This window comes from Hypanus sabinus, chromosome X1, assembly GCF_030144855.1.
Source record: "Hypanus sabinus isolate sHypSab1 chromosome X1, sHypSab1.hap1, whole genome shotgun sequence".
In the NCBI taxonomy this organism is placed as follows: domain Eukaryota; kingdom Metazoa; phylum Chordata; class Chondrichthyes; order Myliobatiformes; family Dasyatidae; genus Hypanus; species Hypanus sabinus.
Genome location: NC_082738.1, coordinates 36,116,493 through 36,141,188, shown reverse-complemented (window position 1 = coordinate 36,141,188; position 24,696 = coordinate 36,116,493). Strand labels below are relative to the sequence as shown.

Below are 24,696 nucleotides of genomic sequence, written 5' to 3'. Positions count from 1 at the left end.
AAGGGCAATGTTATGGTAGTCATGGGAGATTTTAACATGCGGGTCCATTGGGAAAATCAGATTGGTAATGGATCTCAAGAGAATGAGTTTGTTGAATGCCTAAGAGATGGCTTTTTAGAGCAGTTTGTCATTGAGCCTACTGGGGGATCAGCTATACTGGATTGGGTGTTAGGTAATGAACCGGAGGCATTTAGGGAGTTTAAAATAAAAGAACTCTCAGGAACCAGTGATCACAATATGATTGAGTTCAACTCGAAATTTGATAGGGAGAAAGTAAAGTCTGATGTAACAGTATTTCAGTGGAGTAAGGGAAATTACAGTGGTGTGAGAGAGGAGTTGGCCAGAGCAAATTGGAAGGAGATGCTGGCAGGGATGACAGCAGAGCAGCAATGGCATGCGTTTCTGGGAAAAATGAGGAAGGTGCAGGAAATGTGTATTCCAAAAATGAAGAAATAATCAAATGGCAAAATAGCACAACCGTGGCTGACAAGGGAAGTCAAAGCTATTGCAAAAGCAAAAGAAAGGGCATACAACAAAGCAAACATTAGTGTGAAGATAGAGGATTGGGAAGCTTTCAGAAACCTACAGAGAGCAACTAAAACATCATTAGAAGGGAAAAAATGAAATATGAAAGCAAGCTAGCAAATAATATCACAGTTGATAGTAAAAGTTTTTTCAAATATGTTAAAAATAAAAGAGAAATGAGAGTGGATGTTGGACTGCTAGAAAATGAGGCAGGAGAAATAATAACGGGGAACAAGGAGGTGGCTGATGAACTAAATGAACTATTTTGCATCAGTCTTCACTGTGGAAGACACTAGCAGTATACCTGATGTTGTAGTGTGTGAAGGTAGTGAAGTGGGTGCAGTTACTATTACAAGAGAGAAGATGCTCAAAAAGCTGAAAGACCTAAAGGTACCTAAGTCACGTGGACCAGAGGAACTGCACCCTAGAGTTCTGAAAGAGGTAGCATTAGAGATTGTGGTAGCATTAGAAATGACCTTTCAAAACTCATTGGACTGGGCATAGTGCCAGAGGACTGGAAAATTGCAAATGTCACTCCAGTCTTTAAGAAAGGAGGAAGGCAGCAGAAAGGTGCTCCTGGTGCGGCCTCCTCTACATTGGTGAGACCAGACGCAGATTGGGGGACCGCTTCATTGAGCACCTCAGCTCCATCCAACACAACAGACAGGATCTCCCAGTTGCCACCCACTTCAACTCTGCTTCACATTCCCATTCAGATATGTCCATACATGGCCTCCTCTACTGCCGTGATGAGGCCAAACTCAGGTTGGAGGAGCAACACCTCATATACCATCTGGGTAGTCTCCAGCCCCTTGGTATTAACGTCGAATTCTCAACTTCCAGTAATTCCCTTCCTCTTCCTTCCCCTATCACACTTTCACTCTGCCTCCTCTTCTAGCTGCCTATCACCTCTCTCATGATTCTGCCTTCTTCTACTACCCATAGTGCTTTCCCCTTACTACATTCCTTCTTCACCTCTCCAGCCTATCCCCTCCCTGCTTCCCCTCCCCCACCCCTTGATTTTTCCTCTGATTGGTTTTTCATCTGCACCTTCCCCCTCCCCCCACCTTCTTTATGGGGCCCCTGCCCCCTCCTTCTTCAGTCCTGATGAAGGGTCTCAGCCTGAAACATTGACTGCTCCTTTCAACGGATGCTGCCCGACCTGCTGAGTTCATCCGGCTTGTTTGTATGTGTTGATTTGACCAGTTAGCCTGACTTCAGTAGTTGGGAAGAAGTTCAAGTCAATTGTTAAGGATGAGGTGATGGAGTACTTGGTGATTCACGACAAGATGGACAAAGTCAGCATGGTTTCCTTCAGGTAAAGTCCTGTCTGACGAACCTGTTGGAATCCTTTAAAGAGATTTCAAGTAGGATAGATAAAGGGGATGCAGTGGATGTTGTATATTTGGACTTTCAGAAGGCCTTTGACAAGGTGCCACACATGAGGCTGCTTACCAAGTTAAGAGCCCATGCTATTACAGGAAAGTTACTAACATGGTTAGAGCATTGGCTGTTTGGTAGGAGGCAGTGAGTGGGAATGAAAGGATCCTTTTCTGGTTGGCTGCCAGTGACTAGTGGTGTTTCACAGAGGTCAGTGTTGGGACCACTTCTTTTACTGCTGTATATCAATGATTTAGATGATGGAATAGATGGCTTTGTTGCCAAGTTTGCAGATGATACAAAGATTGGTGGAGGGGCAGGTAATGTTGAGGAAACAGGTAGGATGCAGAAGAATGGGCAAGAAAGTGGCCAATGAAATGAAAATGCATGGTAGTGCACTTTGGTAGTAGAAATAAATGTGCAGACTATTTTCTAAATGGGGGGAAAATCCAGGAATCTGAGATGCAAAGGGACTTGGGAGTCCTTGTGCAGAACACCCTAAAGGTTAATTTGCAGGTTGAGTTGGTGGTGAGGAAGGCAAATGCAATGTTAGCATTCATTTCAAGAGGTCTGGAATACAAGAACAAGGATGTGATGCTGAGGCTTTATAAGGCATTGGTGAGGCCCCACCTTGACTATTGAGAACAGTTCTGGGCCCCTCATCTTAGAAAATATGTGCTGGCATTGGAGAGGGTCCAGAGGAGATTTACAAGGATGATTCCAGCAACGAAAGGTTATCATACGAGGAACATTTGATGGCTCTGGGCCTGTACTCGCTGGAATTCAGAAGGTTAAGGGGGATCTCACTGAAACCTTTCGAAAGGAATTTCCCCATGGTGGGAGAGTCTAGGACAAGAGGGCACAGCCTCAGGATAGAGGGGCGCCCTTTCAAAACAGAGATGAGGAGGAATTTCTTTAGCCAAAGGGTGGTGAATTTGTGGAATTTGTTGCCACATTCAGCTGTGGAGGCCAGGTCGTTGGATGTACTTAAGGCAGAGATTGAGAGGTTCTTGATTGGACATGGCATCAAAGGTTACGGAGAGAAAGACGGGAACTGGGGTTGAGGAGGAGATTAAAAAAAAGGATCAACCATGATTAAATGGCAGAGTAGACTCGATGGTATAATTCTGCTCTTATGTCTTATGGTCTTACCACTAGCTTAATCACAGACTTTTACAATGAACAATTAACCCACTAACTGGTACGTCACTGGACTGTGGGAGGAAACCGGAGCACCCGGAGGAAAAGCACACAGTCAATAGACAATAGACAATAGGTGCAGAAGTAGACCATTTGGTCCTTCGAGCCTGCACCGCCATTTTGAGATTATGGCTGATCAACTACTATCATGGGGAGAATGTAAGCACTCCTTACAGATTAGCGCCAGAAATGAACTTTGAACTCCAGCATCGTGCTGACTGCTATGTTACCATGGCACCCGCACGGAATAAATAGAAAGACAGCTGGCGGAAAGATAATCTTAGCGGTAGCAAATCATAAACGCAAGAGATTCTGCAGATGCTGGAAATCCAGAGTAACGTGCACAAAATGCTGGTCTCAGGAAACATCAACTCTATTCATTTCCGTAGATGCTGCTGAGTTCCTCCAGCATTTTGTGTGTGTTACCCTTTATTGAGGGGCTGCAGTGCAGCATTTTCTGTGGATGCCCGTGTTAGGAGTTGATCTCCTGTCTTGGTTCATACATCCTCTTTGCACACCACTGTACCTTGATTGAGGTAGGTGAGCGTCTCCTCGTGCAGCTTCACGACAGGTGAGGTGGCGGCACTCAAAATGTACTGGAAGTTGACAGCAGTGACCTCGTGGTCAGAAGAGAGCATGGTCTCCTCTTGCTTGAAAAGAGGTAGTGGCAGCAAGTCCCTGAAAGAAGACAACCCGACCTTTATGTTGCAGGGCAGAGGAAAACCTTCAGTTACATCACTCGAGTGAGATTTTGGATGCAGCATCCTTGTGTGACAGCCTTGCAAACACTTCCTGGGTGTATCATTTAAGAAGAAATCATAAATAGCATTGTTGCTTTGTAAAAGTAGACTATATATTGGTTTGATGGCAAAATGAATAGACAGATAAAGATCCGCCTATTGCTTTCTATTTATGAATATAAAAATATTTATAAATTTATTAGGGTGGAGACTTGTTAAAGGACTGTGTAGACATGTAGGTGGGAGGGAGGAAAGGGACTTAATTTGGATATAAATGATTTAGATGATGGAATAGATGGCTTTGTTGCCAAGTTTGCAGATGATATAAAGAACGGTGGAGAGCAGGTAGTGTTGAGGAAACAGGTGGGCTGTAGAAAGACTTAAACAGATTAGGGGAATGGGCCAGAAAGTGGCAAATGAAACACAATGTTGGAAAATGCATGGTCATGCACTTTGGTAGTAGAGATAAATGTGCAGACTATTTTCTAAATGCGGAGAAAACCCAAAAATCTGAGATGCAAAGGGACTTGGGAGTCCTGGTGCAGAACACCCTAAAGGTTAACTTGCAGGTAGAGTCGGTGGTGAGGAAGGCAAATGCAATGTTAGCGTTCATTTCAAGAGGTCTAGAATACAAGAGCAGGGATGTGATGTTGAGGCTTTATGAGGCACTGGTTAGGCCTCACCTTGAGTATCATGAACAGTTTTGGGCTCATTATTTTAGAAAAGACGTGCTGGCATTGGAGAAGTTTCACAAGGATGATTCTGGGAATGAAAGGGTTATCATACGAGGAATTTCAAAGGACGGGGGGGGGGGAATCTCATTGAAACCTTTCGAATGTTGAAAAGCCTAGACAGACTAGATATGGAAAGGATGTTTCCCATGGTGGGGGAGTCATGGATAGAGGGGTGTAGTCTCCAAATTACAATGAAGATAGAAAAGGGTAATGTTGCAGTAATTATGGGGGATTTCAATATGCAGGTAGATTGGGAAAATTAGGTGGTACTGGATCCCAAGAGAGGGTATTTGTAGAATGCCTACAAAATTGCTTTCTAGAGCAGCTTGTGGTTGAGCTCACTGGAGTAATGGAAGTTCTGGATTGGGTGTTGTGTATCAACTACCTTTGATTAGTGAGTTTACGGTTGAATGGAAGGAGACACTAGCAGGGATTATGGCAGAACAGCAATGGCTGGTGTTTCTGGGAGCAATTTTGGAAGGGGCAGAAGACACATCCCAAAGGTGAAAAAGCATTCTAAAGGGAAAATAAGGCAAGTGTGGCTGTCAAGGGAAGTTAAAGACAGCATAAAAACAAAACAGAGGGCATATAATGTAGCAAAGGTAGGTTGACAGGGAAGGTAGAGGATTGGGAAGCTTTTAAAAGACAACAAAAGGCAACAAAAAAGCCACACGAAAGAAAAGATGAAATATCTAGCCAGTAATATAAAAGAGGACATGAAAAGTTTTTGTAGATGTATCAAGAGTAAAAGAAGAGATGAGAGTGGATATCGGACCACTGGAAGACAGCGCTGTAGAGGTAGTAACAGGGGTCAAAAAATTGGCGGACGAACTTAATAAGTATTTTGCATCAGTCTTCACTGTGGAAGACACTAGTAGTGTGCTAGAAATTCAAGAGTGTCAGCAGGCAGAATTGAGAGTTGTTGCTAACACTAAGGAGAGGGTGCTTGGGAAGCTGAAAAATCTGAAGGCAGATAAGTCACCGGCACCAGATGGACTGCAACCCAGGATTCTGAAAAAGGTAGCTGAAGAAACATTCCTTCAATAATCACTAGATTCTGGAATTGTTCCAGAGGACAGGAAATTTGCAAATTACACTCCACTCTTTAAGAAGGGAGATAGACAGAAGAAAGGACATTATAGGCCAATGACTTCAGTGGTTGGGAAGATGCTGGAGCCAATTATTAAGGATGAGGTTTTGGGGTACTCAGAGGAATATGATAAAACAGGCCAAAGTCAGCATGGTTTTCTACAGGGGAAATCTTGCCTGACAAATCTGTTGGAATTCTTTGAGGAAATAACAAGCAAGATAGACAAAGGAGAGTCAGTGGATGTTGTTAATTTGGATTTTCAGAAGGCCTTTGACAAGGTGCTGCACATGAGGCTGCTTAACAAGATAAGAGCCCATGGTATTGCAAGCATGGATAGAAGAATAGCTAACTGGCAGGGGACAAAGAGTGGGAATAAAGGGATCTTTTCTGGTTGGCTGCCAGTGACTAGTGAGACTGCTTCTTTTCATGTTGTATAGTACATTAATGATTTAATGAAGAAATTGATGGCTTTGTGGCTAAGTCTGGGGATGATATGAAGATAGGTGGAGAGCGAGGTAGTGTTGAGGAAGCAGTGTGACTGCAGAAGGACTTAGACAAATTGGGGAATAGGCAAAGAAGTGACAGATGGACTATAGTGTAGGGACGAGCATGGTCATGTGCTTTGGCAGATGGAATAAAGGTGTGGACTGTTTTCTAAATAGGGAGGAAATTCAAAAATCAAAGGTGCAAAGGGACTTGGGAGACCTCATGCAGGATTCCCTGAAGGTTAACTTGCAGTTTGAGTCAGTGTAAGGAAGGCAAATGCAATGTTAGCTTTCATTTCAACAGGACAAGGATGTAATGCCAAGGCTTTATAAGGTGTTTGTCAGACCACACTTGAAGTTTTGTGAGCAGTTATGGGCACCTTGTCCAAGATTTTCATGCACAACAGTTTCTAGAGTTTACAGAGAATGGTGAAAAAATCAGAGAAAAAACACCCAGTGAGCAACAGTTCTGTGAGTGAAAACACACAGACAAGGTCTGTTCAGTAGTCTTTCTTTTCTTCTTCAATCTTTTTATTGAGTTTTTCAAAAGTGAATACATAATAATAATCATCATCATCATAGGGATTATTATATGACAATAATAAAGGGAGTGGGATAACATTGTTGGTAATTAACATATGAAAAAAGCTATAATTAGCACCAATATAGTTGACCTCCCAAACCCTTGATACCCAAAATAGGAAAAAATAAAAAGATGGAAAAAAAACCCAAATTGAAATTTTAAAAAAACTAAACTAAACTAAAGCAAACTAAAACAAAACTAAACAAAGCTGGGTTATTCTTCTAACAGCAGAATTGTGGTACATGCTTTCAGAAGTTCTTCTGTCCATTAGAAGAGGGGAGAAGAGAAAATGTCCCAAGTGAGAAAGGTCTTTGATTATTCTGGCAGTTCTGGAGGAGATGACATAATTATTGTCATATGCACAATTACAGTGAGATGCAGCCACAATGAAAAACTTGCTTGTAGAAGATGATGCACAAAAACATAAATAATAAATATATTACACATGACTAAAGAGAGAAAAAAGACTGCAAAACAGGAGGCAGTCTGCAGTATTCTATTGCTGAGGCAGGTTTCGGGTTGTGTAGGTTGGTTCAAGAACCTAATGGTCATAGGAAATAAACTGTTCCTGAATCTAGTGGTGTGAGACTTCAGACTTCAGTGCCTCCTGCCTGATAGTAGCAGGAAAAGGGCACCTTGCATGTTAAATTAACAACTTAGAGAGAGTGCAAGAAAAGCGAACAAGTATTACATGGCAAAACAAGGGACTCATCCTTGCTTTTATACTCTAGTCCACTTGAAATGAATGCTAACATTACATTTGTCTTCCTCACTACCAACTCAAGCTGCTAATTACCCTATAGGGAATCCTGCACTTGGACTCCCAAATCCATTTGCACCTTAGATTTTTGTATTTTCTCTCCATATACTTCTCCTACCAAAGTGGATGACCATACACTTCCTGACACTGTATTCCATCTGCCACTTCTTTACCCATTCTCCTAATCTGTCTAAGTCCTTCTGTAGCCTCTCTACTTCCTCAACACTACCTTTCTCTCCAGCTATCTTCATATCGTCCACAAACTTTGCCACAACACCATCAATTTTGTCATCCAAATGATTGACATATGATGTAAAAAGAAGCGGTCCTAACACAGACGACTGTGGAACACCACTAGTCACTGGCAGCCAGCCACAAAAGGCTCCCTTTATTCTCACTCTTTGCCTCCTGCCAATCAGCCAATGCTCTATCCATGCTAGTATCTTTCCTATAATATTAAGGACTCTTAACTTGTTGAGCAGCCTCATGTATGGCACCTTGTCAAAGGCCTCCTGAAAATCCAATTACACAACATCCACTGATTCTTCTTTGTCTATCCTGTTTGTTACTTCTTCAAAGAATTCCAACAGGTTTGTCAGGCAAGATTTTCCCTTGAGGAAACCATGCTGACTGGCCAGTTTTATCATGTGCCTCCAAGTACCCCGAAACCACATCCTTAACAATCGACTCCAAAACCTTCCCAACCACTGAGGTCACACTGACTGGCCCATAATTTCTGCCTCTCTCCCTTTTTGAAGAGTGGAGTGATAGTTGCAATCTTCCTGTCTTCAGGAACCATTCCAGAATCTAATGATTCTTGAAAGGTCATTAATAATGCCTCCAAATTCTCTTCAGTCACATTTTTCAGAACTGTCTGGTCCAGGTGATTTATCTGCCTTCAGACCTTTCAGTTTCCTAAGCACCTTCTCCCTAACAATGGCAACTTCACACACTCCTGCCCCCTGACACTCTCAAACTTGCAGCATACCGCTAGTGTCTTCCACAGTGAAGACTGGTGCAAAATACTTATTCAGTTCATCCACTATTTTCTTATCCCACATTACAACCTCTCCAGCATCATTTTCCAGTGGTCTGATATCCACTCTCACCTCTCTTTTACACTTCATATATCTGAAGAAACTTCTGGTATCCTCTTTAATATTATTGGCTAGCTTACCTTCGTATTGCATCCTTTCCTTCTTTATGAGATTTTTAGTTGCCTTCTGTTTGTTTTTAAAAGCTTCCCAACTCTCCAACTTCTGACTAATTTTTGTTGCATTATATGGCCTCTCTCTGGCTTTTATGTTGGCTTTGACTTCTCTTGTCAGCTGCTGTTGCATCATCCTGCCTTTAGGATATTTCTTCTTCTTTGGGATGTATCTATTCTGCACCTTCTGAATTGCTCCCAGAAACTCCTGCCATTGCTGCTCTACCGTCATCCCTACTAGTGTTCCCTTCCAATCAAGTTTGGCCTTCTCCTCTTTCATGCCTCTGTAATTCCATTTACTCCACTATAATACTGATACATCTGACTTTAGTTTTTCCTTCACAAATTACAGGGTGAATTCTATCATGTTATGATCATTGTCTCCTAAGGGTTCCTGTACCTTAAGCCCTCTAATCAGTTCCGGTTCATTGCACAACATCAAATCCAGAATAGCTGACCCCTTAATTGGCTCAACCATGAGCTGCTCTAAAAAGCCATCCTGTAGGCATTCTACAAGTTTTCTTGTTTGGGATCCAGCACCAATGCAATTTTCCCAATCTACCTGCATACTGAAAACCCCCATGACTATTGTAACACTGCCCTTTTGAAATGAATTTTCTATCTCCGGTTGTAATTTGTAGACCACATCTTTGCTACTGTTCGGAGGTCTGTACATAACTCCCATCAGGGTCTTTTTACCCTTGCAGTTTCTTAACTCTACCCACAATGATGCTACACCTTCTGATCCTATGTCACCTCTTTTTAATTATTTGACTTCATTTTTTTACCAACAGAGCAACCCACCTGCCTGTCCTTTTGATACAATGCATATCCTTGGATATTAAGGTCCCAGCTATAATCTTCTTCCAGCCATGATTCAGTGATGCCGATCTGTAACTGTGCTACAAGTTCATCTACCTTATTCCACGTACTGTGTGCATTCAAGTATAACACCTTCAGTCCAGTATTCATCAACCTTTCAGTTCTGTCCCCTTTTACATTGCATCTCATCCCGTTGACTGCAATGTCGTCCTATCATCTGCCTCTCCTTGCTAGCAGGTTCACTACACACTACCAACTACTCCATCCTCAACCCTATCACTCTGGTTCCCACCCACCTGCCAACTTAGCTTAAATCCTCCAGAACAGCTCTAACAAATCTGCCTGCAAAAATATTGATTCCCCTTCGGGTTCAGGTGTAACCCATCCCTTTCATACAGGTCATACCTTTCCCAGAAGAGATCCCAATGAACAAAAGTTCATCAGGACGCTGATAAACTTTATTTGTCACATGTATGTTAAAACACCCAGTGAAATCCTTCATCTGGTGTCAACAAAAGGATTGTACTGGGAGCAGCCTGCACATGTCACCTTGCTTCTGGTGTCCACACAGCATGCCCACAGCTCACTAACCCTATCCTAGCTACAGATCTTTGGAATGTGGGAGGAGACCAAAGCATCCGGAGGAAAACCACGTGATCACAAGGAGAAAGTCCAAGCTCCTTACACGCAGCGGCAGGAGCCAATCAATGATTGCTGGCGCTGTAAAGTGACTGCGCCAACTGTTATGCTGCTGTACTGCCCCAAAAGAGCAAAGAGAAGAGAAATTCATTCACAAGAGATCTACAAATGTTGAAACCTGGAGCAACAAGTAATCTGTCTGAGGACTCAATGAGTTGAGTGGCATCTGTGGGAAGCAGGAATTGCTGATGTTTCAGGTCCTGATGCAATATTTTAACCTCAGACATCAACAATCCTTTCCACCCACCGACACTGCTCGACCCATAAGACTATAAGGACCATAAAGCATAGGAGAAGAATTAGGCCTTTCGGCTCTTCGAGTCTGCTCTGGCATTCCTTCATGGCTGATTTATTATCCCTCTCGATCCCATTCTCCTGCCTTCTCCCTGTAAACGTTGACCCAATTGAGCTCCTCCAGCAGATTGTTTAAGAGGAGAAATTAACTCTGAAGTAGCTGCTCTTGATGGTTGTGTGAAAGATGTACAATTGGCAGGCTAGAGTTATCAGGAATGAGATTTTGCGTAATTAAGACAAGGTTGGGTTTAAAAGGATGATGATTATTTCATAGAAGAAATATGGAACTAGGAAAGTTTTGGACAATTAATCTTTATTTATACACAGGTTGTGCCATTACTGTCTTGAACTAATTGTCGTAGGCTATTTTACAGACCAGCTGAAAGACCATGGCATTTCCGTGAGGTAGGTGTCATACTGGACCAGACTAGAGAAGGCCAGCAAGGGTGATGGAAAATTTATGAGATTAAACTGGAAACAGTGCAGAGAAGATTTACCAGGATGATGTCAGGACTTGAGCCCTGAGTTACAAAGAGAGGTTGGGTATGATAAGACTTAGGAGATTTAGGAGTGAAGTTGAATAAAATCATGAGTGGTACATAGGGTGAATACTCAGTCTTTTTCCCAACGAAGGCGAGCTAAAAATAGGAAATATACATTTAAGGTGAGAGCAGGTAGAATTAAAAGGATCTGTCAGCAACATCTTCATGCAGAGGGTGGTGAGCACCTAAAATGAGCTACCAGAGGAAGTGGTTGAGGCAGGTAGAATAATATCACTTAATAATCACTTGGATAGATACAGTACATGGAGGGATGGGTTTTGGAAGGATATGGGATGAATGCAAGAAAAGGAGTAGTTGGATGAGTATCATGGTCAGCATGAACTGGTTGGGCTGAAGGGCCTGTATCTGTGCTGTATTGTTCTATAACTTCATGACTATGATTCTATGCTATCAGTGGCAGCAGCGAAGAGGCAAAAGATGGAGCTCTCATAACAGTGACAAGTTTGTCTTATTAAGTAATGCCTCATAAAATATTTTATATTACACCAGGGATAACGTTACTGCTTTTCAGCTGGTATCAATAGCCCTTTTACATTGACGAGAACCTTGTTTAAACATCTGATTCCAGGCAATGCAAAGCTCCCCCAGTATTTCATAACTTCTAGTGCTCAGATCAAAGCATTTTGTTTCTCGCATTGATAAATTTCTTTAATCTCCAGTCTCTGCGGTTCCTAACAGAAGATAACTTGAAATTATCATTAGTGGCCTGAGTTCATGAATGTTCCATGCATCTAGGTAGTTTTAACCTGCTTCTCTTTTTTGAAAGGATTATTCCATTTAAAATAAATGCATGTACTGTATACATCCATTATATACCAGACAGAACTGCTTAGAAAACCATTAATGACTGAAATACTGACAGAATTGCCCTTAGATAAGCAGAATCTCACTCAAATTGCCTTAGCACCCATAGGTATAAATTAGGAATCAGTAACTTCAGAAGCATCTCCTCCTCCTAGTTTCAGAGCTGTGCAGCCATTGGCAGGTCTGTGCATTGTCAACTACACAAAATATTTGAACTACTTAATGAATTTTTGCTGTAGCTGATGCTACTTTCTGAAGGGGAAAGTGTATACAGTCCAACACAAAAAATGTAACTAAGTAGGTCTGGGGAGGGGAAGAAACCGCTGGCATTTTGGACTGAGACCCTTCATCAGTCCTCTACACCCAGTGAATTGACAACTGGATAAACATCCATGGTCAACAATGGAATAAATGTTAAGGTCCATGCTCTGCTGGTTAGAAAGATCTAGGGGATGAGTATATACATAGAACATTGAACATTGCAGGACAGTACAGGTCTTTCAATCCACCATGTTATGCCAACCATTTCATCTACTCCAACTTCAATTTAATGCATCCCTCCAATGTAGCCATCCATATTTCTTTCATCTACTGTATGTGCCTATCTAAGAGTCTCTTAAATGCCCCTATTGTATCTGGTTCTACTATCAACACATGTTCAACCACTTTCTCTGTTCAAAATCTATCTCTGACATCCCCATACTTACCTCCATCCACCTTATAGTGCTGAGGCTTTATAAGGCATTGGTCAGTGACTGAAATACTGATAGAATTGCCAGTATTCTGTCTCTGGAGATTTATGAGCAGTTTTTGGCTCCTTATAGTATAAGAAAGGACATGCCAGCATTGGAGAGGGTTCAGAAGATGTTCGCAAGAATAATCCTTGAAATGAAAGAGTTAACATATGAGGAGCATTTGATGGTTCTGGGCCTGTATTCACTGATGTTTAGAAGAAGATGGTGGGGGGGGGGGGGGATGGAAATCTCATTGAAACCTATCGAATATTGAAAGGCCGAGATAGAATGGATATGAAGAGGGGTCTAAGACCAGAGGGCACAGCCTCAGAAAAGAGGGATGTCCATTTAGAAGAGAAATGAGGAAGAATTTCTTTAGCCAGAGGGTGATGAATCTGTGGAATTCATCGCCACAGATGGTTGTGAAGATCAAACCATTGGCTATAAAGTGGAGGTTGGTGGGTTCTTGATTAGTAAGGGTTAGAAGGCAGGAGAATGGGATCGAAAAGGAAAATAAATCCATCATGATTAAACAGTGGAGCTGACTCAGTGTGCTGAATGACCTAATTTTTCTCTGTGTCCAATGGCCTTAAAACATCTCCTCTCAGATAAGAGTCCCAAAACTGCTCGCAATACTCCAAATGCAGTTTGACTGATGCCTTCTAAAGTCTCAGCATCACTTCCTTGCTTGTATATTCTAGTCCTCTCGAAATGAATGCTAACATTGCACTTGTCTTCCTCACCACCGGCTCAACCTGTAAGTTAACCTTGCAGGTTAACTCTGTAACCTTTGCACCTCTGATTTCTGAATTTTACTCCCTGTTTAAAGTATAGTCTAAACCTTTATTCCTTCTACCAAAGTGCATAACTACACACTTCCCGACACTGTGGTCCATCTGCCACCTCTTTGCCCATTCTCCTAATCTGTCCTGTTCCTTCTTCCTCAACACTACCTGCCGCACCCCCCCCCCACCCCCCATGTATCTTTGCATCATCTACAAACATGGCCAGGTATGGGACTGAGATAGTTTTATGCTTGAATAACTCTTTAAACTAAAGGCCAAACGGCTCTTTCAGGCAGACGTGAAATACTATCCTGGTATTACTTTGAAAAAGTGCCAGGGAGCTTCCCTGCAAACAGAAACCACCTGTCCTTAATCAGGTGAGAAAGCAGAACTTATGGGTACAGGTTAAGCGAGCTAGGGCTTTTCTCTTTGGAATGAAGGAGGATAGAGATATACAAGATGATAAGAGGCATTAATCGAGTGGATAGCTAGAGCCTTTTTCCCAGGGTGGAAATGGCTAATATGAGAGGGCATACGTTTAAGGTGACTGGAGTGAAGTGTAGGGGATGTCAGAGGTAAGTATTTTACACAGAGTGGCGGGTGTGTGGAACACCCTGCTAGTGGTGGTAGAGGCAGATACATTAGGAACTTTTAAGAAACTCTTAGGTGGACTCATCGATGATAGATAAATTGAGGGCTATGTTGGAGGGAAGGGTTAGATTGATTTTAGAGTATGCTGAAAGGTCAGCACAACATCAACAGCCAAAACGCCTGTACAGTGCTGTAATTGGTCTGTGGGACCTTGCTCTCTGCAGCTCACCTTCTGCATCTCCTACCTTCAAAGTTCAAAGTGAATTTATTATCAAAGTACATATATGTCACCACATAATACCTTGAGGTTCATTTTCTAGCAGTATTTACAGAAAAATAAAGAAATACAACTGAGTTTATAAAAAAACTATACATAATAAAGGCTGACAGACCAACAAAAGAGGACCAATCGTGCCAATAGTAAATAAATAACACTGAGAACATGTGTTGTAGTGTCATTGAGAGTGAGTCTGTAGGTTATGAAGTCAGTTTCAGCGTTGAGGTGAGTGAAGTTATCCACACTGGCTCAGGAGCCTGATGGTCGTAGGGTAATAACTGTTCTTGAACCTTGTGATGTGGGACCTTGTGACTTTGTAGTTTGTAATTGGGACAAGTGTTGTGGCACTCTAGAGGGCTCTTTCTTAGTCTAACATTGCAAGAAGACACTTACAATCATATAATGCAAATCTCAAAGTGTATTTATCTTTTAAAAAGAGAACTCTCAATATCACATCAATAAATTAGATCATGCTGAATACAACATGCCCTTACTCACCTGCCTGCACTGGTATTGACATATTGGTGGTAGTGTTCAGTTTGAGCTGGCCAGTAATGCTCAGCCTGGTTGTGCCAGTATAACATGGTTCTTCTGTGTATTTTCTGCTGCGGTAAAGTTCCAGGGGCCAGTAGGTGTCTGCAGGTCGTCAGCCGGAGCTGGAAACTGAGAACCTGAGCCCAAGCCTTATATCCTGCCTCAGGACAGGTTCAGTGGGAGGGAGTGGGTGGAAAGTTCTATGCAGCAATTTGCATGCAAATACAAGTCACACAACCCCTCAGGCACTTCAGATGAATGATCCATCCACACCCAGGGAAATCCTGGCAAACAGTCCAAAATATTCTTGCAATAGTTTAAATCAAACTCGAAAAAAGAAAATTCTGGCATGACTTTGCTTTTCCTTATTTCATTGAATTACTTGACTTAATTTCATTTTATGTCATAAGATTACAAATGACCACTGGCAAAGCAGCAGAAATGAATTTTATTTTAGGTCAAATATGATGGCAGACTATAGTATTAATGGTAAGACTCTTGACAGTGTGGAGGATCAGAGAGATCTTGGGGTCCGAGTCCATAGGACACTCAAAGCTGCTGCGCAGGTTGACCCTGTGGTTAAGAAAGCATACAGTGCATTGGCTTTCATCGACCATGGGATTGAGTTCAACAGCCGAGAGGTAATGTTGCAGCTATATAGGACCCTGGTCAGACCCCACTTGGAGTACTGTGCTCAGTTCTGGTTGCCTCACTACAGGAAGGATGTGGAAACTATAGAAAGGGTTCAGAGGAGATTTACAAGGATGTTGCCTGGACTGGGGAGCATGCCTTATGAGAATAGGTGAGTGAACTCGGCCTTTTCTCCTTGGAGCGACGGAGGATGAGAGGTGACCTGATAGAGGTGTATAAGATGATGAGAGGCATTGATCGTGTGGATAGTCAGAGGCTTTTTCCCAGGGCTGAAATGGCTGCCACGAGAGGGCACAGTTTTAAGGTGCTGGGGAGTCGGTACAGAGGAGATGTCAGGGGTAAGTTTTTTACTCAGAGTGGTGAGTGTGTGGAATGGGCTGCCGGCGACAGTGGTGGACGCGGATACAATAGGGTCTTTTAAGAGACTCCTGGATAGGTACATGGAGCTTAGAAAAATAGAGGGCTATGGGTAACCCTAGGTAATTTCTAAATAAGTACATGTTTGGCACAGCATTGTGGGCCAAAGGGCCTGTATTGTGCTGTAGGTTTTCTATGTTTCTATGTAGCGTGAAGAGCCATTTTGACAAGGAAACTAAGCTCTTTAGAAACAGTTAAGTAATGCTCCATTGGAGAGAAAAATGTCAAGAATGCCTTAAACATTTAGTTAATCATAAGACCATAAGCCATAGGAGCAGAATTAGGCCATTCACCCCATCGAGTCAGCTCCACCATTCCATCTTGGCTAATTTATTATTCCTCTCATTCTCCCACATTCTCCCCGTAACCTGTGATGCCCTTACTAATTAAGAACCTATTAACCTTCACTTTAAATATACTGTACCTAATGTCTTGCCGAGACAGCTATCTGTGTAAATGAATTTCACAGATTCACCATTCTCTGGCTAAAGAAATTCCTTCTCACTCTATTCTAAATGGATGTCCCTCTATTCTGAGGCTGTGCCCTCTGTTCCTAGATTCCCCTACTAATGGAAACATTCTCTCCACATCCACTCTATCCAAGCCTCTCAATATTCGATAGGTTTCAATGAGAACCTCCTTCGCTCTTCTAAACTCCAGCAAGTACATCAAACACTCCGCATACATTAACCCTTTCATTCCTGGGATCATTCTAGTGAACTTCCTCTGGACCCTCTCCAATGCCAGCACATCTTTTCTTAGATAAGAGGCCCAAAACTGCTCACAATACTCCAAGTGCAGTCTGACCAATGCCTTATAAAGTCTCAGGGTTGCTGTACACACTTCATTTTTAGAGAATAATTTTTTTGTCTTGCGGTTTGGAGTAGTTTGTGGGTCCCATTGGAGACAATTGCCCCATAGACCTTCATCTGAAAGATACTGTATAACTAAATTTGTTGGTAATCTTGTAAGCTGCTGCCCTAATGTCAGCCTATCACTGGGTCAAAGAGCTCTCAACTGAACAGCAAGCCTCTATGTCAAAGTTGGTATTGGTTTATTGTTTCCACATGTATGGAGATACAATGAAATCTTTTGTTCTGCATGCCATCCAGACCGATCACCCCATCTGACACCAACAAACATTTCATGGTCAAAGTCACTTAGATCACATTTCTTCCCCATTCTGATGTTTGGTCTGAACAACAACTGAACCTCTTGACCATGTCTGCATGCTTTTATGGATTGGGTTGCTGCCACATGATTGGCTGATTTGAGATTTGCATTACAAGCAGGGGTACAGGTGTACCTAATAAAGTGGCCACTGAGTGTACTTGAAAATCAAAAAAACCTGCAATCTAAAGCAAAAGCAGAAAGCGCTCCGGCTTGGAGACCTTTCCTCAGGCGGGGTGATTAGAGTATATCAGAAACTGCTGATCGCCTGGGATTTTCTGCACAACAGGGTTTATGGATGATTGCAAGAAACAAAAAAAACATCTAGTGAGCTGCAGTTTTGTGGGTGAAAACACCGAGTTAATAAGAGAGGTCAGAGTAGAATGTGTCACTTAGATCACATTTCTTCCCCCATTCTGATGTTTGGTCTGAACAACAACTGAACCTCTTGACCACTTCTGCATGCTTCTATACGTTGAGCTATTGTCACATGATTGGCTGATTAGATACTTGCATTAATGAGCAGGTGTTAAAGTGTACCTAATAAACTGGCCACTGAGTGTATGTTCAAGTTCATTGCTGTCATAGGCACACATACACAGGATATGAATGCCATGAAAACTATTTTGACACAGCAGCACTGTACATTACAATACAAGAACCGGAGTTGACTTGTCCCATTATCAGTAAGTTGATACCGAAGATCGAAGTCCGAAAGTCAGTTGGAAGTCTGGAAGTCGAGGCCCAGAGGCCATCAGCCTGGGTCTGAGCATCCACTGGGAAAGTTGGAGGCCAATGACTGTGGTCCATGAGTCCAATGGAGGCTGGATCCCATCCTGGGGTTGGAGGACTCTTCGTGCATGAGAATGAGGGGCTGGGTGGGTACGATGGAGGAAAGGAGCTTGTTTAGTTGTGATTGCTCTGCTGAACTTTGTAGGCGTGCTACATCAGTGATGGAATGTGTGGCCCCAGAATATCCTCAGGTTGTGAATTTTGCTAACACAAATAGCACTTTTCACTGTATGTTTTGATATACATGTGATAAATAAATGAACCTGAATCTGAAGGACAAAAATCAGTTAACACTAATGTAATTAACATGAATGATGTATAAGTTATAGGAAATAAACATCAGAATTAAAAATAACACTAGTGCAAGGTTGAGAGAGAAAAATAACACAGTCCTAGGTAGTGTTACCTTGGACTAATACACAGTCTGAGGTTACATTCGATGCTCATAAGTGTTGACAGCATCAACAAGTTGGGCTGAAGGGCCTGTGTCCATGCTATGTAACTACAAGAGTATAAGCACTGCCTGCTGAGTGACCCTAGTATCAAGACATCAGTGAGAGTCACTGGAAGGAAAGTCAACTAGACTTCCTGACTGGGAGACTTCAGTCAGTCTGGATTGGGAGCAGCATCTCCAACACTATCACACTGAGCACGGGGGCCCCTCAGGGTTGCGTGCTCAGTCCACTGCTGTTCACTCTGCTGACCCACGACTGTGCTGCAACACACAGCTCGAACCATATCATCAAGTTCGCCGATGACACAACTGTGGTGGGTCTCACCAGCAAGAACGACGAGTCAGCTTACAGAGAGGAGGTACAGCAGCTAACGGACTGGTGCAGAGCCAACAACCTGTCTCTGAATGTGAACAAAACAAAAGAGATGGTTGTTGACTTCAGGAGGCACGGAGCGACCACTCCCCACTGAACATCGACAGCTCCTCGGTAGAGATCGTTAAGAGGACCAAATTTCTTGGGGTTCACCTGACGGAGAATCTCACCTGGTCCCTCAACACCAGCTCCATTGCAAAGAAAGCCCAGCAGTGTCTCTACTTTCTGTGAAGGCTGAGAAAAGTCCATCTCCCACCCCCCCCATCCTCATCTCATACTATAGGGGTTGTATTGAGAGCATCCTGAGCAGCTGCATCACTGCCTGGTTCAGAAATTGCACCATCTTGGATCGCAAGGCCCTGCAGCAGATAGTGAGGTCAGCTGAGAAGGTCATCGGGGTCTCTCCTCCTGCCATTACGGACATTTACACTACACGCTGCATCCACAAAGCAAACAGCATTATGAAGGACCCCACGCACCCCTCATACAAACTCTTCTCCCTCCTGCCGTCTGGGAAAAGGCACCGAAGCATTCGGGCTCTCACAACCAGACTATGTAACAGTTTCTTCCCTCAAGCTATCAGACTCTTCAATACCCAGAGCCTGGACTGACACCAACTTACTGCCCTATTGTCTTGTTTATTATTTATTGTAATGTCTGCACTGTTTTGTGCACTTTATTGCAGTCCTGGGTAGGTCTGTATTCTAGCGTAGTTTATTTTTCTGTGTTGTTTTTACATAGTTCAGTCTAGTTTTTGTACTGTGTTACCATGGTCCTGAAAAACATTGTCTCGTTTTTACTGTGTACTGTACCAGCAGTTGTGGTCGAAATGACAATAACAAGTGACTTGACTTGACTTGAACTGCTGCTCCATTTGCTGATAATTGGTGCCCATAAGCTGTAAAAGATTAGCTCTCATTGCCACATGTACATTGAAACATTGAAACATGCACCAATTTGTATCAAGAAACAACACAGTCCAGAGATTGTGCTGGGGGCAGCCTGCAAGTGGGCTTTCAGTACCAACAGAGCATATTCACAACTCACTAACCCTAATATCATTGGAGAGTGGGGGGGAACTGGAGGAAACCCACATGGTTACGGGAAGAATGTACAAACTCCAGTAAGAATGTACAAACTCCCTTGCAGACATTAGCGGGAATTGAACTCTGATCGAAAATCGCTGGCACTGTAAAGCGATTGTGCTAACTGCTGAGCGACCATGCTGTCCCTTTCATTTGGATGTACACCTCAGCAAGGGGCGGGGAGTGATCTGGTTGACAGCTTATCATAATTTATAGCTGCAATTAGAATTTGTTAGATAGATAGCCCAGAACATAATCTATCCTTCACTGAAGGCTTTGAGGAGTGTGCAGAGGATTAGTGGGAATATAGTATGGAGTGGTAGGGTGGTTCGGGTAGGAGAGTTGCTGCCTTACTGTGAATTGGGTTCAATCCTGACCCCCGATGCTGCTGTGTAGAGTTTGCAGGTTCTCCCTGTAACCATGTGAGTTTCTTCCAGGTGCTCCAATCTCCCTCCATGTCCCAAAGATATGTGAAATAGTAGGTTAGCCAGTTACTGTGAATTGCTCTTAGTTAGTAGATTGATGATAGAATCTGGGGAAATTGATGAAAATGTGTAGAAAGTGATTGGTGTAAACGGGTGCTGAATGGTAAAGGTAGACAATAGAAATTCAAGCAACACACACAAAATGCTGGAGGAGCTCAGGCCAGGCAGTTTCTGGGAAAAAAGTACACCCGGTATTCCAGGCCGAAACCCTTCAGCAGGACTGGAGGGAAAAAGCTGAGGAGTAGATTTAAAAGGTGGGGAAGGGGAGAGAGAAACACAAGGTGATAGGTGAAATGTGGAGGGTGGAAGGATGAAGTAAAGAGCTGGGAAGTTGACTGGTGAAAGAAACAGAAGGCCATGGAAGAAGGAAAAGGCAGAGGAGCCCCAGAGGGAGGTGATGGGTGGGCAAGGAGATAAGGTGAGAGAGGGAAAAGGAGAAGGCGAATGGTGAAGGAAGTGGGGGGGGGGGGGCATTACCAGAAATTTGAGAAATCAATGTTCATACCATCAGGTTTGGAAGCTACCTAACTGGAATGTAACATGTTGTTCCTCCAACCTGAGGGTGGCCTCATCGCAACAGTGGAGGAGGCCATGAATGGACATATCAGAATGGGAATAGGAAGTGGAATTTAAATTTCTACACATTTCTAGACGCGGAGAGCCTTCCAACTGGTTGCATCACCATCTGGTACGGAGGGGCCACTGTACAGGATCAGAAGCTGCAAAAAGTGAAAACCCTGCCAGCTCTATCATAGGCACTACCCTCACCAGCATCAAGGACTCGTTTAAAAGGCGATGAAGGCAGCATCCATTATTAAGTATTTCTATCACTCAGCACATGCCCTCATAAGCATGTTGAGCGAGCTAGTTCTTTCTTCTTTAGAGAAGAGGATGATGAGGGGTACTTGATAGAGGTGTACAAGATTGTAAGACACATAGATTGAGTGGATAGTCAGAGACATTTTCGCAAGGGTGGAAATGCTAATGCAAGCAGACAAAATTTTCAGGTGACTGGGGGAAAGTGTAGGGGGAGATGTCAGACAGTGGTGGCCAATGATGCTTTAACCTCTCTTAAATCACAGCCCTTCTGTGTTTCATTTGTAGGATGCATAGCAAATATTACTAGGCTGTCTCAGAGGAACATCTACCACTCATTATGTTCCAGACGTTGGCACTGACTTTGCCAGTCCAGTGTAGTTACTGCAACTCTTCACCAACCTGCAGAATGAGGGGAAAATCATAAACACGTGTCCTGATGAAGGGTCTCAGCCTGAAACACGAATTGCTTATTCCTGTCCAGAGGTGCTGCCTGACCTGCCAAGTTACTCCAGCATTTGTACGTGCAAGGGGAATGTAGTGAGAACACCCTTTGTACTGTCCTTCGGCGATACTGAACTGAGGGTGGGGTGGGGGAGAGATGTGGGCTGCACCCATTTCATGACACTGAAGACCTTTAATTTATTTTGTCCATCCACACCTGGTCTCTGCAGCTGCTCTCCGACAGTCCTGTACATTCCTTTCCCCACCCAAGGCTCCAGCCTGCTTATCTAAACAGCATACTTCTCTTGTAGATACGGCTTATCCCAGTGAGAGGCACAGGGTCCTGTCATAGGTTGTTTAGCACTTGCAGTGCTCCTGATGTTGTGCTTTCCCATTAGTTCTGATAAGAGCCAATGTTTACAGTAACGTCCCCTGATTTTTGCCAGTCCCCTGTCTCCGGATCTGTTTTGGAAACACAAGGGCTTGAGACTGGGTTTACACCATAAACAGTGGCAAATCCACAGGGTGAAGATCAAAGCTGGGCTCTGCCTGAGCACGCCAGACAAAATCTCGACTAGTCACGGCCAGAACTCGGAGATGCAGACATTCAGCCGCATGTTCAGAGCTCCATTTGTCCAGTTTCGGGCCTCACACTTTGCACGTCGTGCACAGGACAGCAATTTGCTTACAGGGCGATGTACTGCCCCAGACAACTGAGCCTGGTTGTCTAGGCTGACACACTAGAGGCCAGAAGACACCAAGACATAGGAGCAGACTCAGGCCATTCGGCCCATCCAGTCTGCTCCGCCACTCGGTCATGACTGGTTTATTACCCCACTCAACTCCATTCTGCTGCCTTCTCCCCATGCTGTTAATATCCTATTAATCAAACTTATAAACCTCCATTTCAAATATACCCAGTGACCTGGCCTCCACAGCCATCTATGGCAATGAATTCCACCCTCTGGCTAAAGAAATTCCTCCTCATCTCTCTTCTAAAGGGACATCCTTCTATTCCGAGGCTCTGCCCTCTGGTCCTAGAGATGAATCAATGGAATGCTTTGCCATGACCAATCTATTCAAGATGACGCCCGGTTGTCATAGGGTCGTACAACATGGATACAGGGCCGTCAGGCCCACTGGGCCACGTTAACCAAGATTCCAGTCTAAGCTAGTGCATTTGCCCATATTTGACTCGTATCCCTCTGAACCTTTCCTGTCTATGTACATGTCAAAGTATCTTTTAAATGTTGTTAATGTACTTTCCCCAAACACAGCTCATTCCACGTCAGCTCATTCCATATATAGACCAGCCATTGAGTGAAAAGAATTGTTCCTCAGGATCCTATTAAACCTCTCCCCTTTCACATTAACCCTACCCTCTCGTTCTTGAATCCCAACCCCAGAGAAAAGACTGTGCCTCCATCCTGAGACTCTCAGACTCGCAAACATCGGAACACCAACCTCCATTGCCTGGCCCGGACCTCTAGTCTTGCAAGCCTCCGACCTCCAGACATGCTGACTGAGGAGTTTCTCTCTCCACCAGGCAGGAGGTACAGAAGCCTCCAGGTTCACTTACTTTACTGCAAACAGCAAGTTCTTAAACTAACCTGCACAAGCCCAACACGACAGAACACTACAAGCCCTGCACTACAACGGACTTGTCTCCGATTGTGTATATTCCACAGTCTTTTCCTTCCCCGTCTTGAATAATTTATATTTAATTTATGCTCCGTGTGGTGCCTGAATCTACATGCTGATGCTGTTGCAAGCAAGTTTCTCATTGTACCTGAACATCCTCCAGCCGTTTGCCTCATCACTCCTCATCCCAGCATCTGCAGTTTCTTGTATCTCCAGGTTGTTTAGAACAGAGAACATTACAGCACAGTACAGGCCCTTGGGCCCATGATGTTGTCCATCACTTAAACCTACTTTAAGATCAATCTAATTGTTCCCTCCTAAATATCCCTCTATTTTACTAATATCCATGTAAGACTTTCTTAAAACTCCCTGTTGCATCTCCTCTACCACCACTTGCAGCGTGTCCCACACATCCACATCCTGCCTGCATTTTCTTCCAATCATCTTAAAATTACGCCTCCTTGTATTAGCCACTTCTGGATTTGGATGGTTCATTTCATTTTTGTTCCCTTTACCTTACTACCTGTGTAGCCCCCGGTACGACTCATGCTCGCTCAGCTCGTTATAAAGGATTACACTTTATAACTCATACTTTGACTATGTAGATAGTAAAGGAACAAAATCAGAACTGTTTAACTGTTTTTTTAAAAAAAAGAAAAAGGCACCATTTTTATTAACCGGTTTGTGCACACTTCATTGGAGCTCTTACAGAACCGGGTCCCCCTTCCTCCAGTCGATGTCCTCTGAAATCCGCTGACCCACAAATGGGACCACCCTCAGTGATCGACCAAACGCTCTACTCGAGTCTGTCCTCATCTCCTCGCCGAAGACCCTGGGCCTCGAACTCCCGCTCAGAGTCCATTCCGTCGTCCAGCTTACTGCATCGCGTCTCCTCTCTCTGTCCCCATCGCGCTTTCTCCCCAAAGCCCGTGAAAACAATAGCTCACGGATACACAAGAAAGAATAACATCTATCCCAATTGGTTAGCAAATGAATACAATTCAGGTTATCAGCAATTATAACTCAAACAAGCTGCTATAGAGAACCACTGTCTCAACAGTTAACAGTTCAGAGAATCCATTTTATTATAACATAGCAAAGAAGCCAATTCATTAGTCTTAGCAGTAACATAAAAGAAGAAACCCCTTACACCTGTATATTATTTTTTGCTTGCCTCCATTTTCCCTTTTCTTGCACCTTATCCTGAGTGGCACAGTCTTGCAGTACTGTACAATTCCACCAGCTTTGATACCTTTGGTTCCTAAACCAAGTGGCCATACGGCACCTGTGGTTCCAGTAGGCATTTGACCAAGGGAGACGTTGCTTCCCTTTCAGTACTGCGCTCAGTCACAAAGAGCAGGTCAGCACTTTGTAGCACTATGACAGAAGGCAGGAACACTGGATAACTGTCTCCACTTTCCAAGCCCTCGTGAGAAAAAAGTTCTTTTATACTAGCCCCAACTGGAACTCAAATCCACTGGAGGGATAAGACATTGAAAGTAGAACAGCGCAAGCCCTTTGGCACATGATGTTGTGCCAACCTCTCACCTACTCGAAGATC

General features: G+C 43.4%; 1 protein-coding gene across 2 annotated transcripts in view; it reads right to left on the bottom strand.

Annotated features, from left to right (window-relative positions):
* Window positions 1–14,914, bottom strand: part of LOC132384823 (transcription factor CP2-like) — a 68,430-nt gene extending 53,516 nt beyond the window's left edge. The window contains exons 1-2 of one of the 2 annotated variants that reach the window (XM_059956378.1): window positions 14,772–14,914; window positions 3,632–3,783 (exon numbers count right to left, since the gene is read on the bottom strand). In XM_059956378.1, coding sequence (XP_059812361.1) covers window positions 3,632–3,783; window positions 14,772–14,857 — 238 coding nt within the window. In that variant the 5' untranslated portion in view covers window positions 14,858–14,914. The remainder of the gene's footprint in view (window positions 1–3,631; window positions 3,784–14,771) is intronic. The other variant, XM_059956379.1, reaches the window with a different exon arrangement.
* Window positions 14,915–24,696: the final 9,782 nt, after the last annotated feature.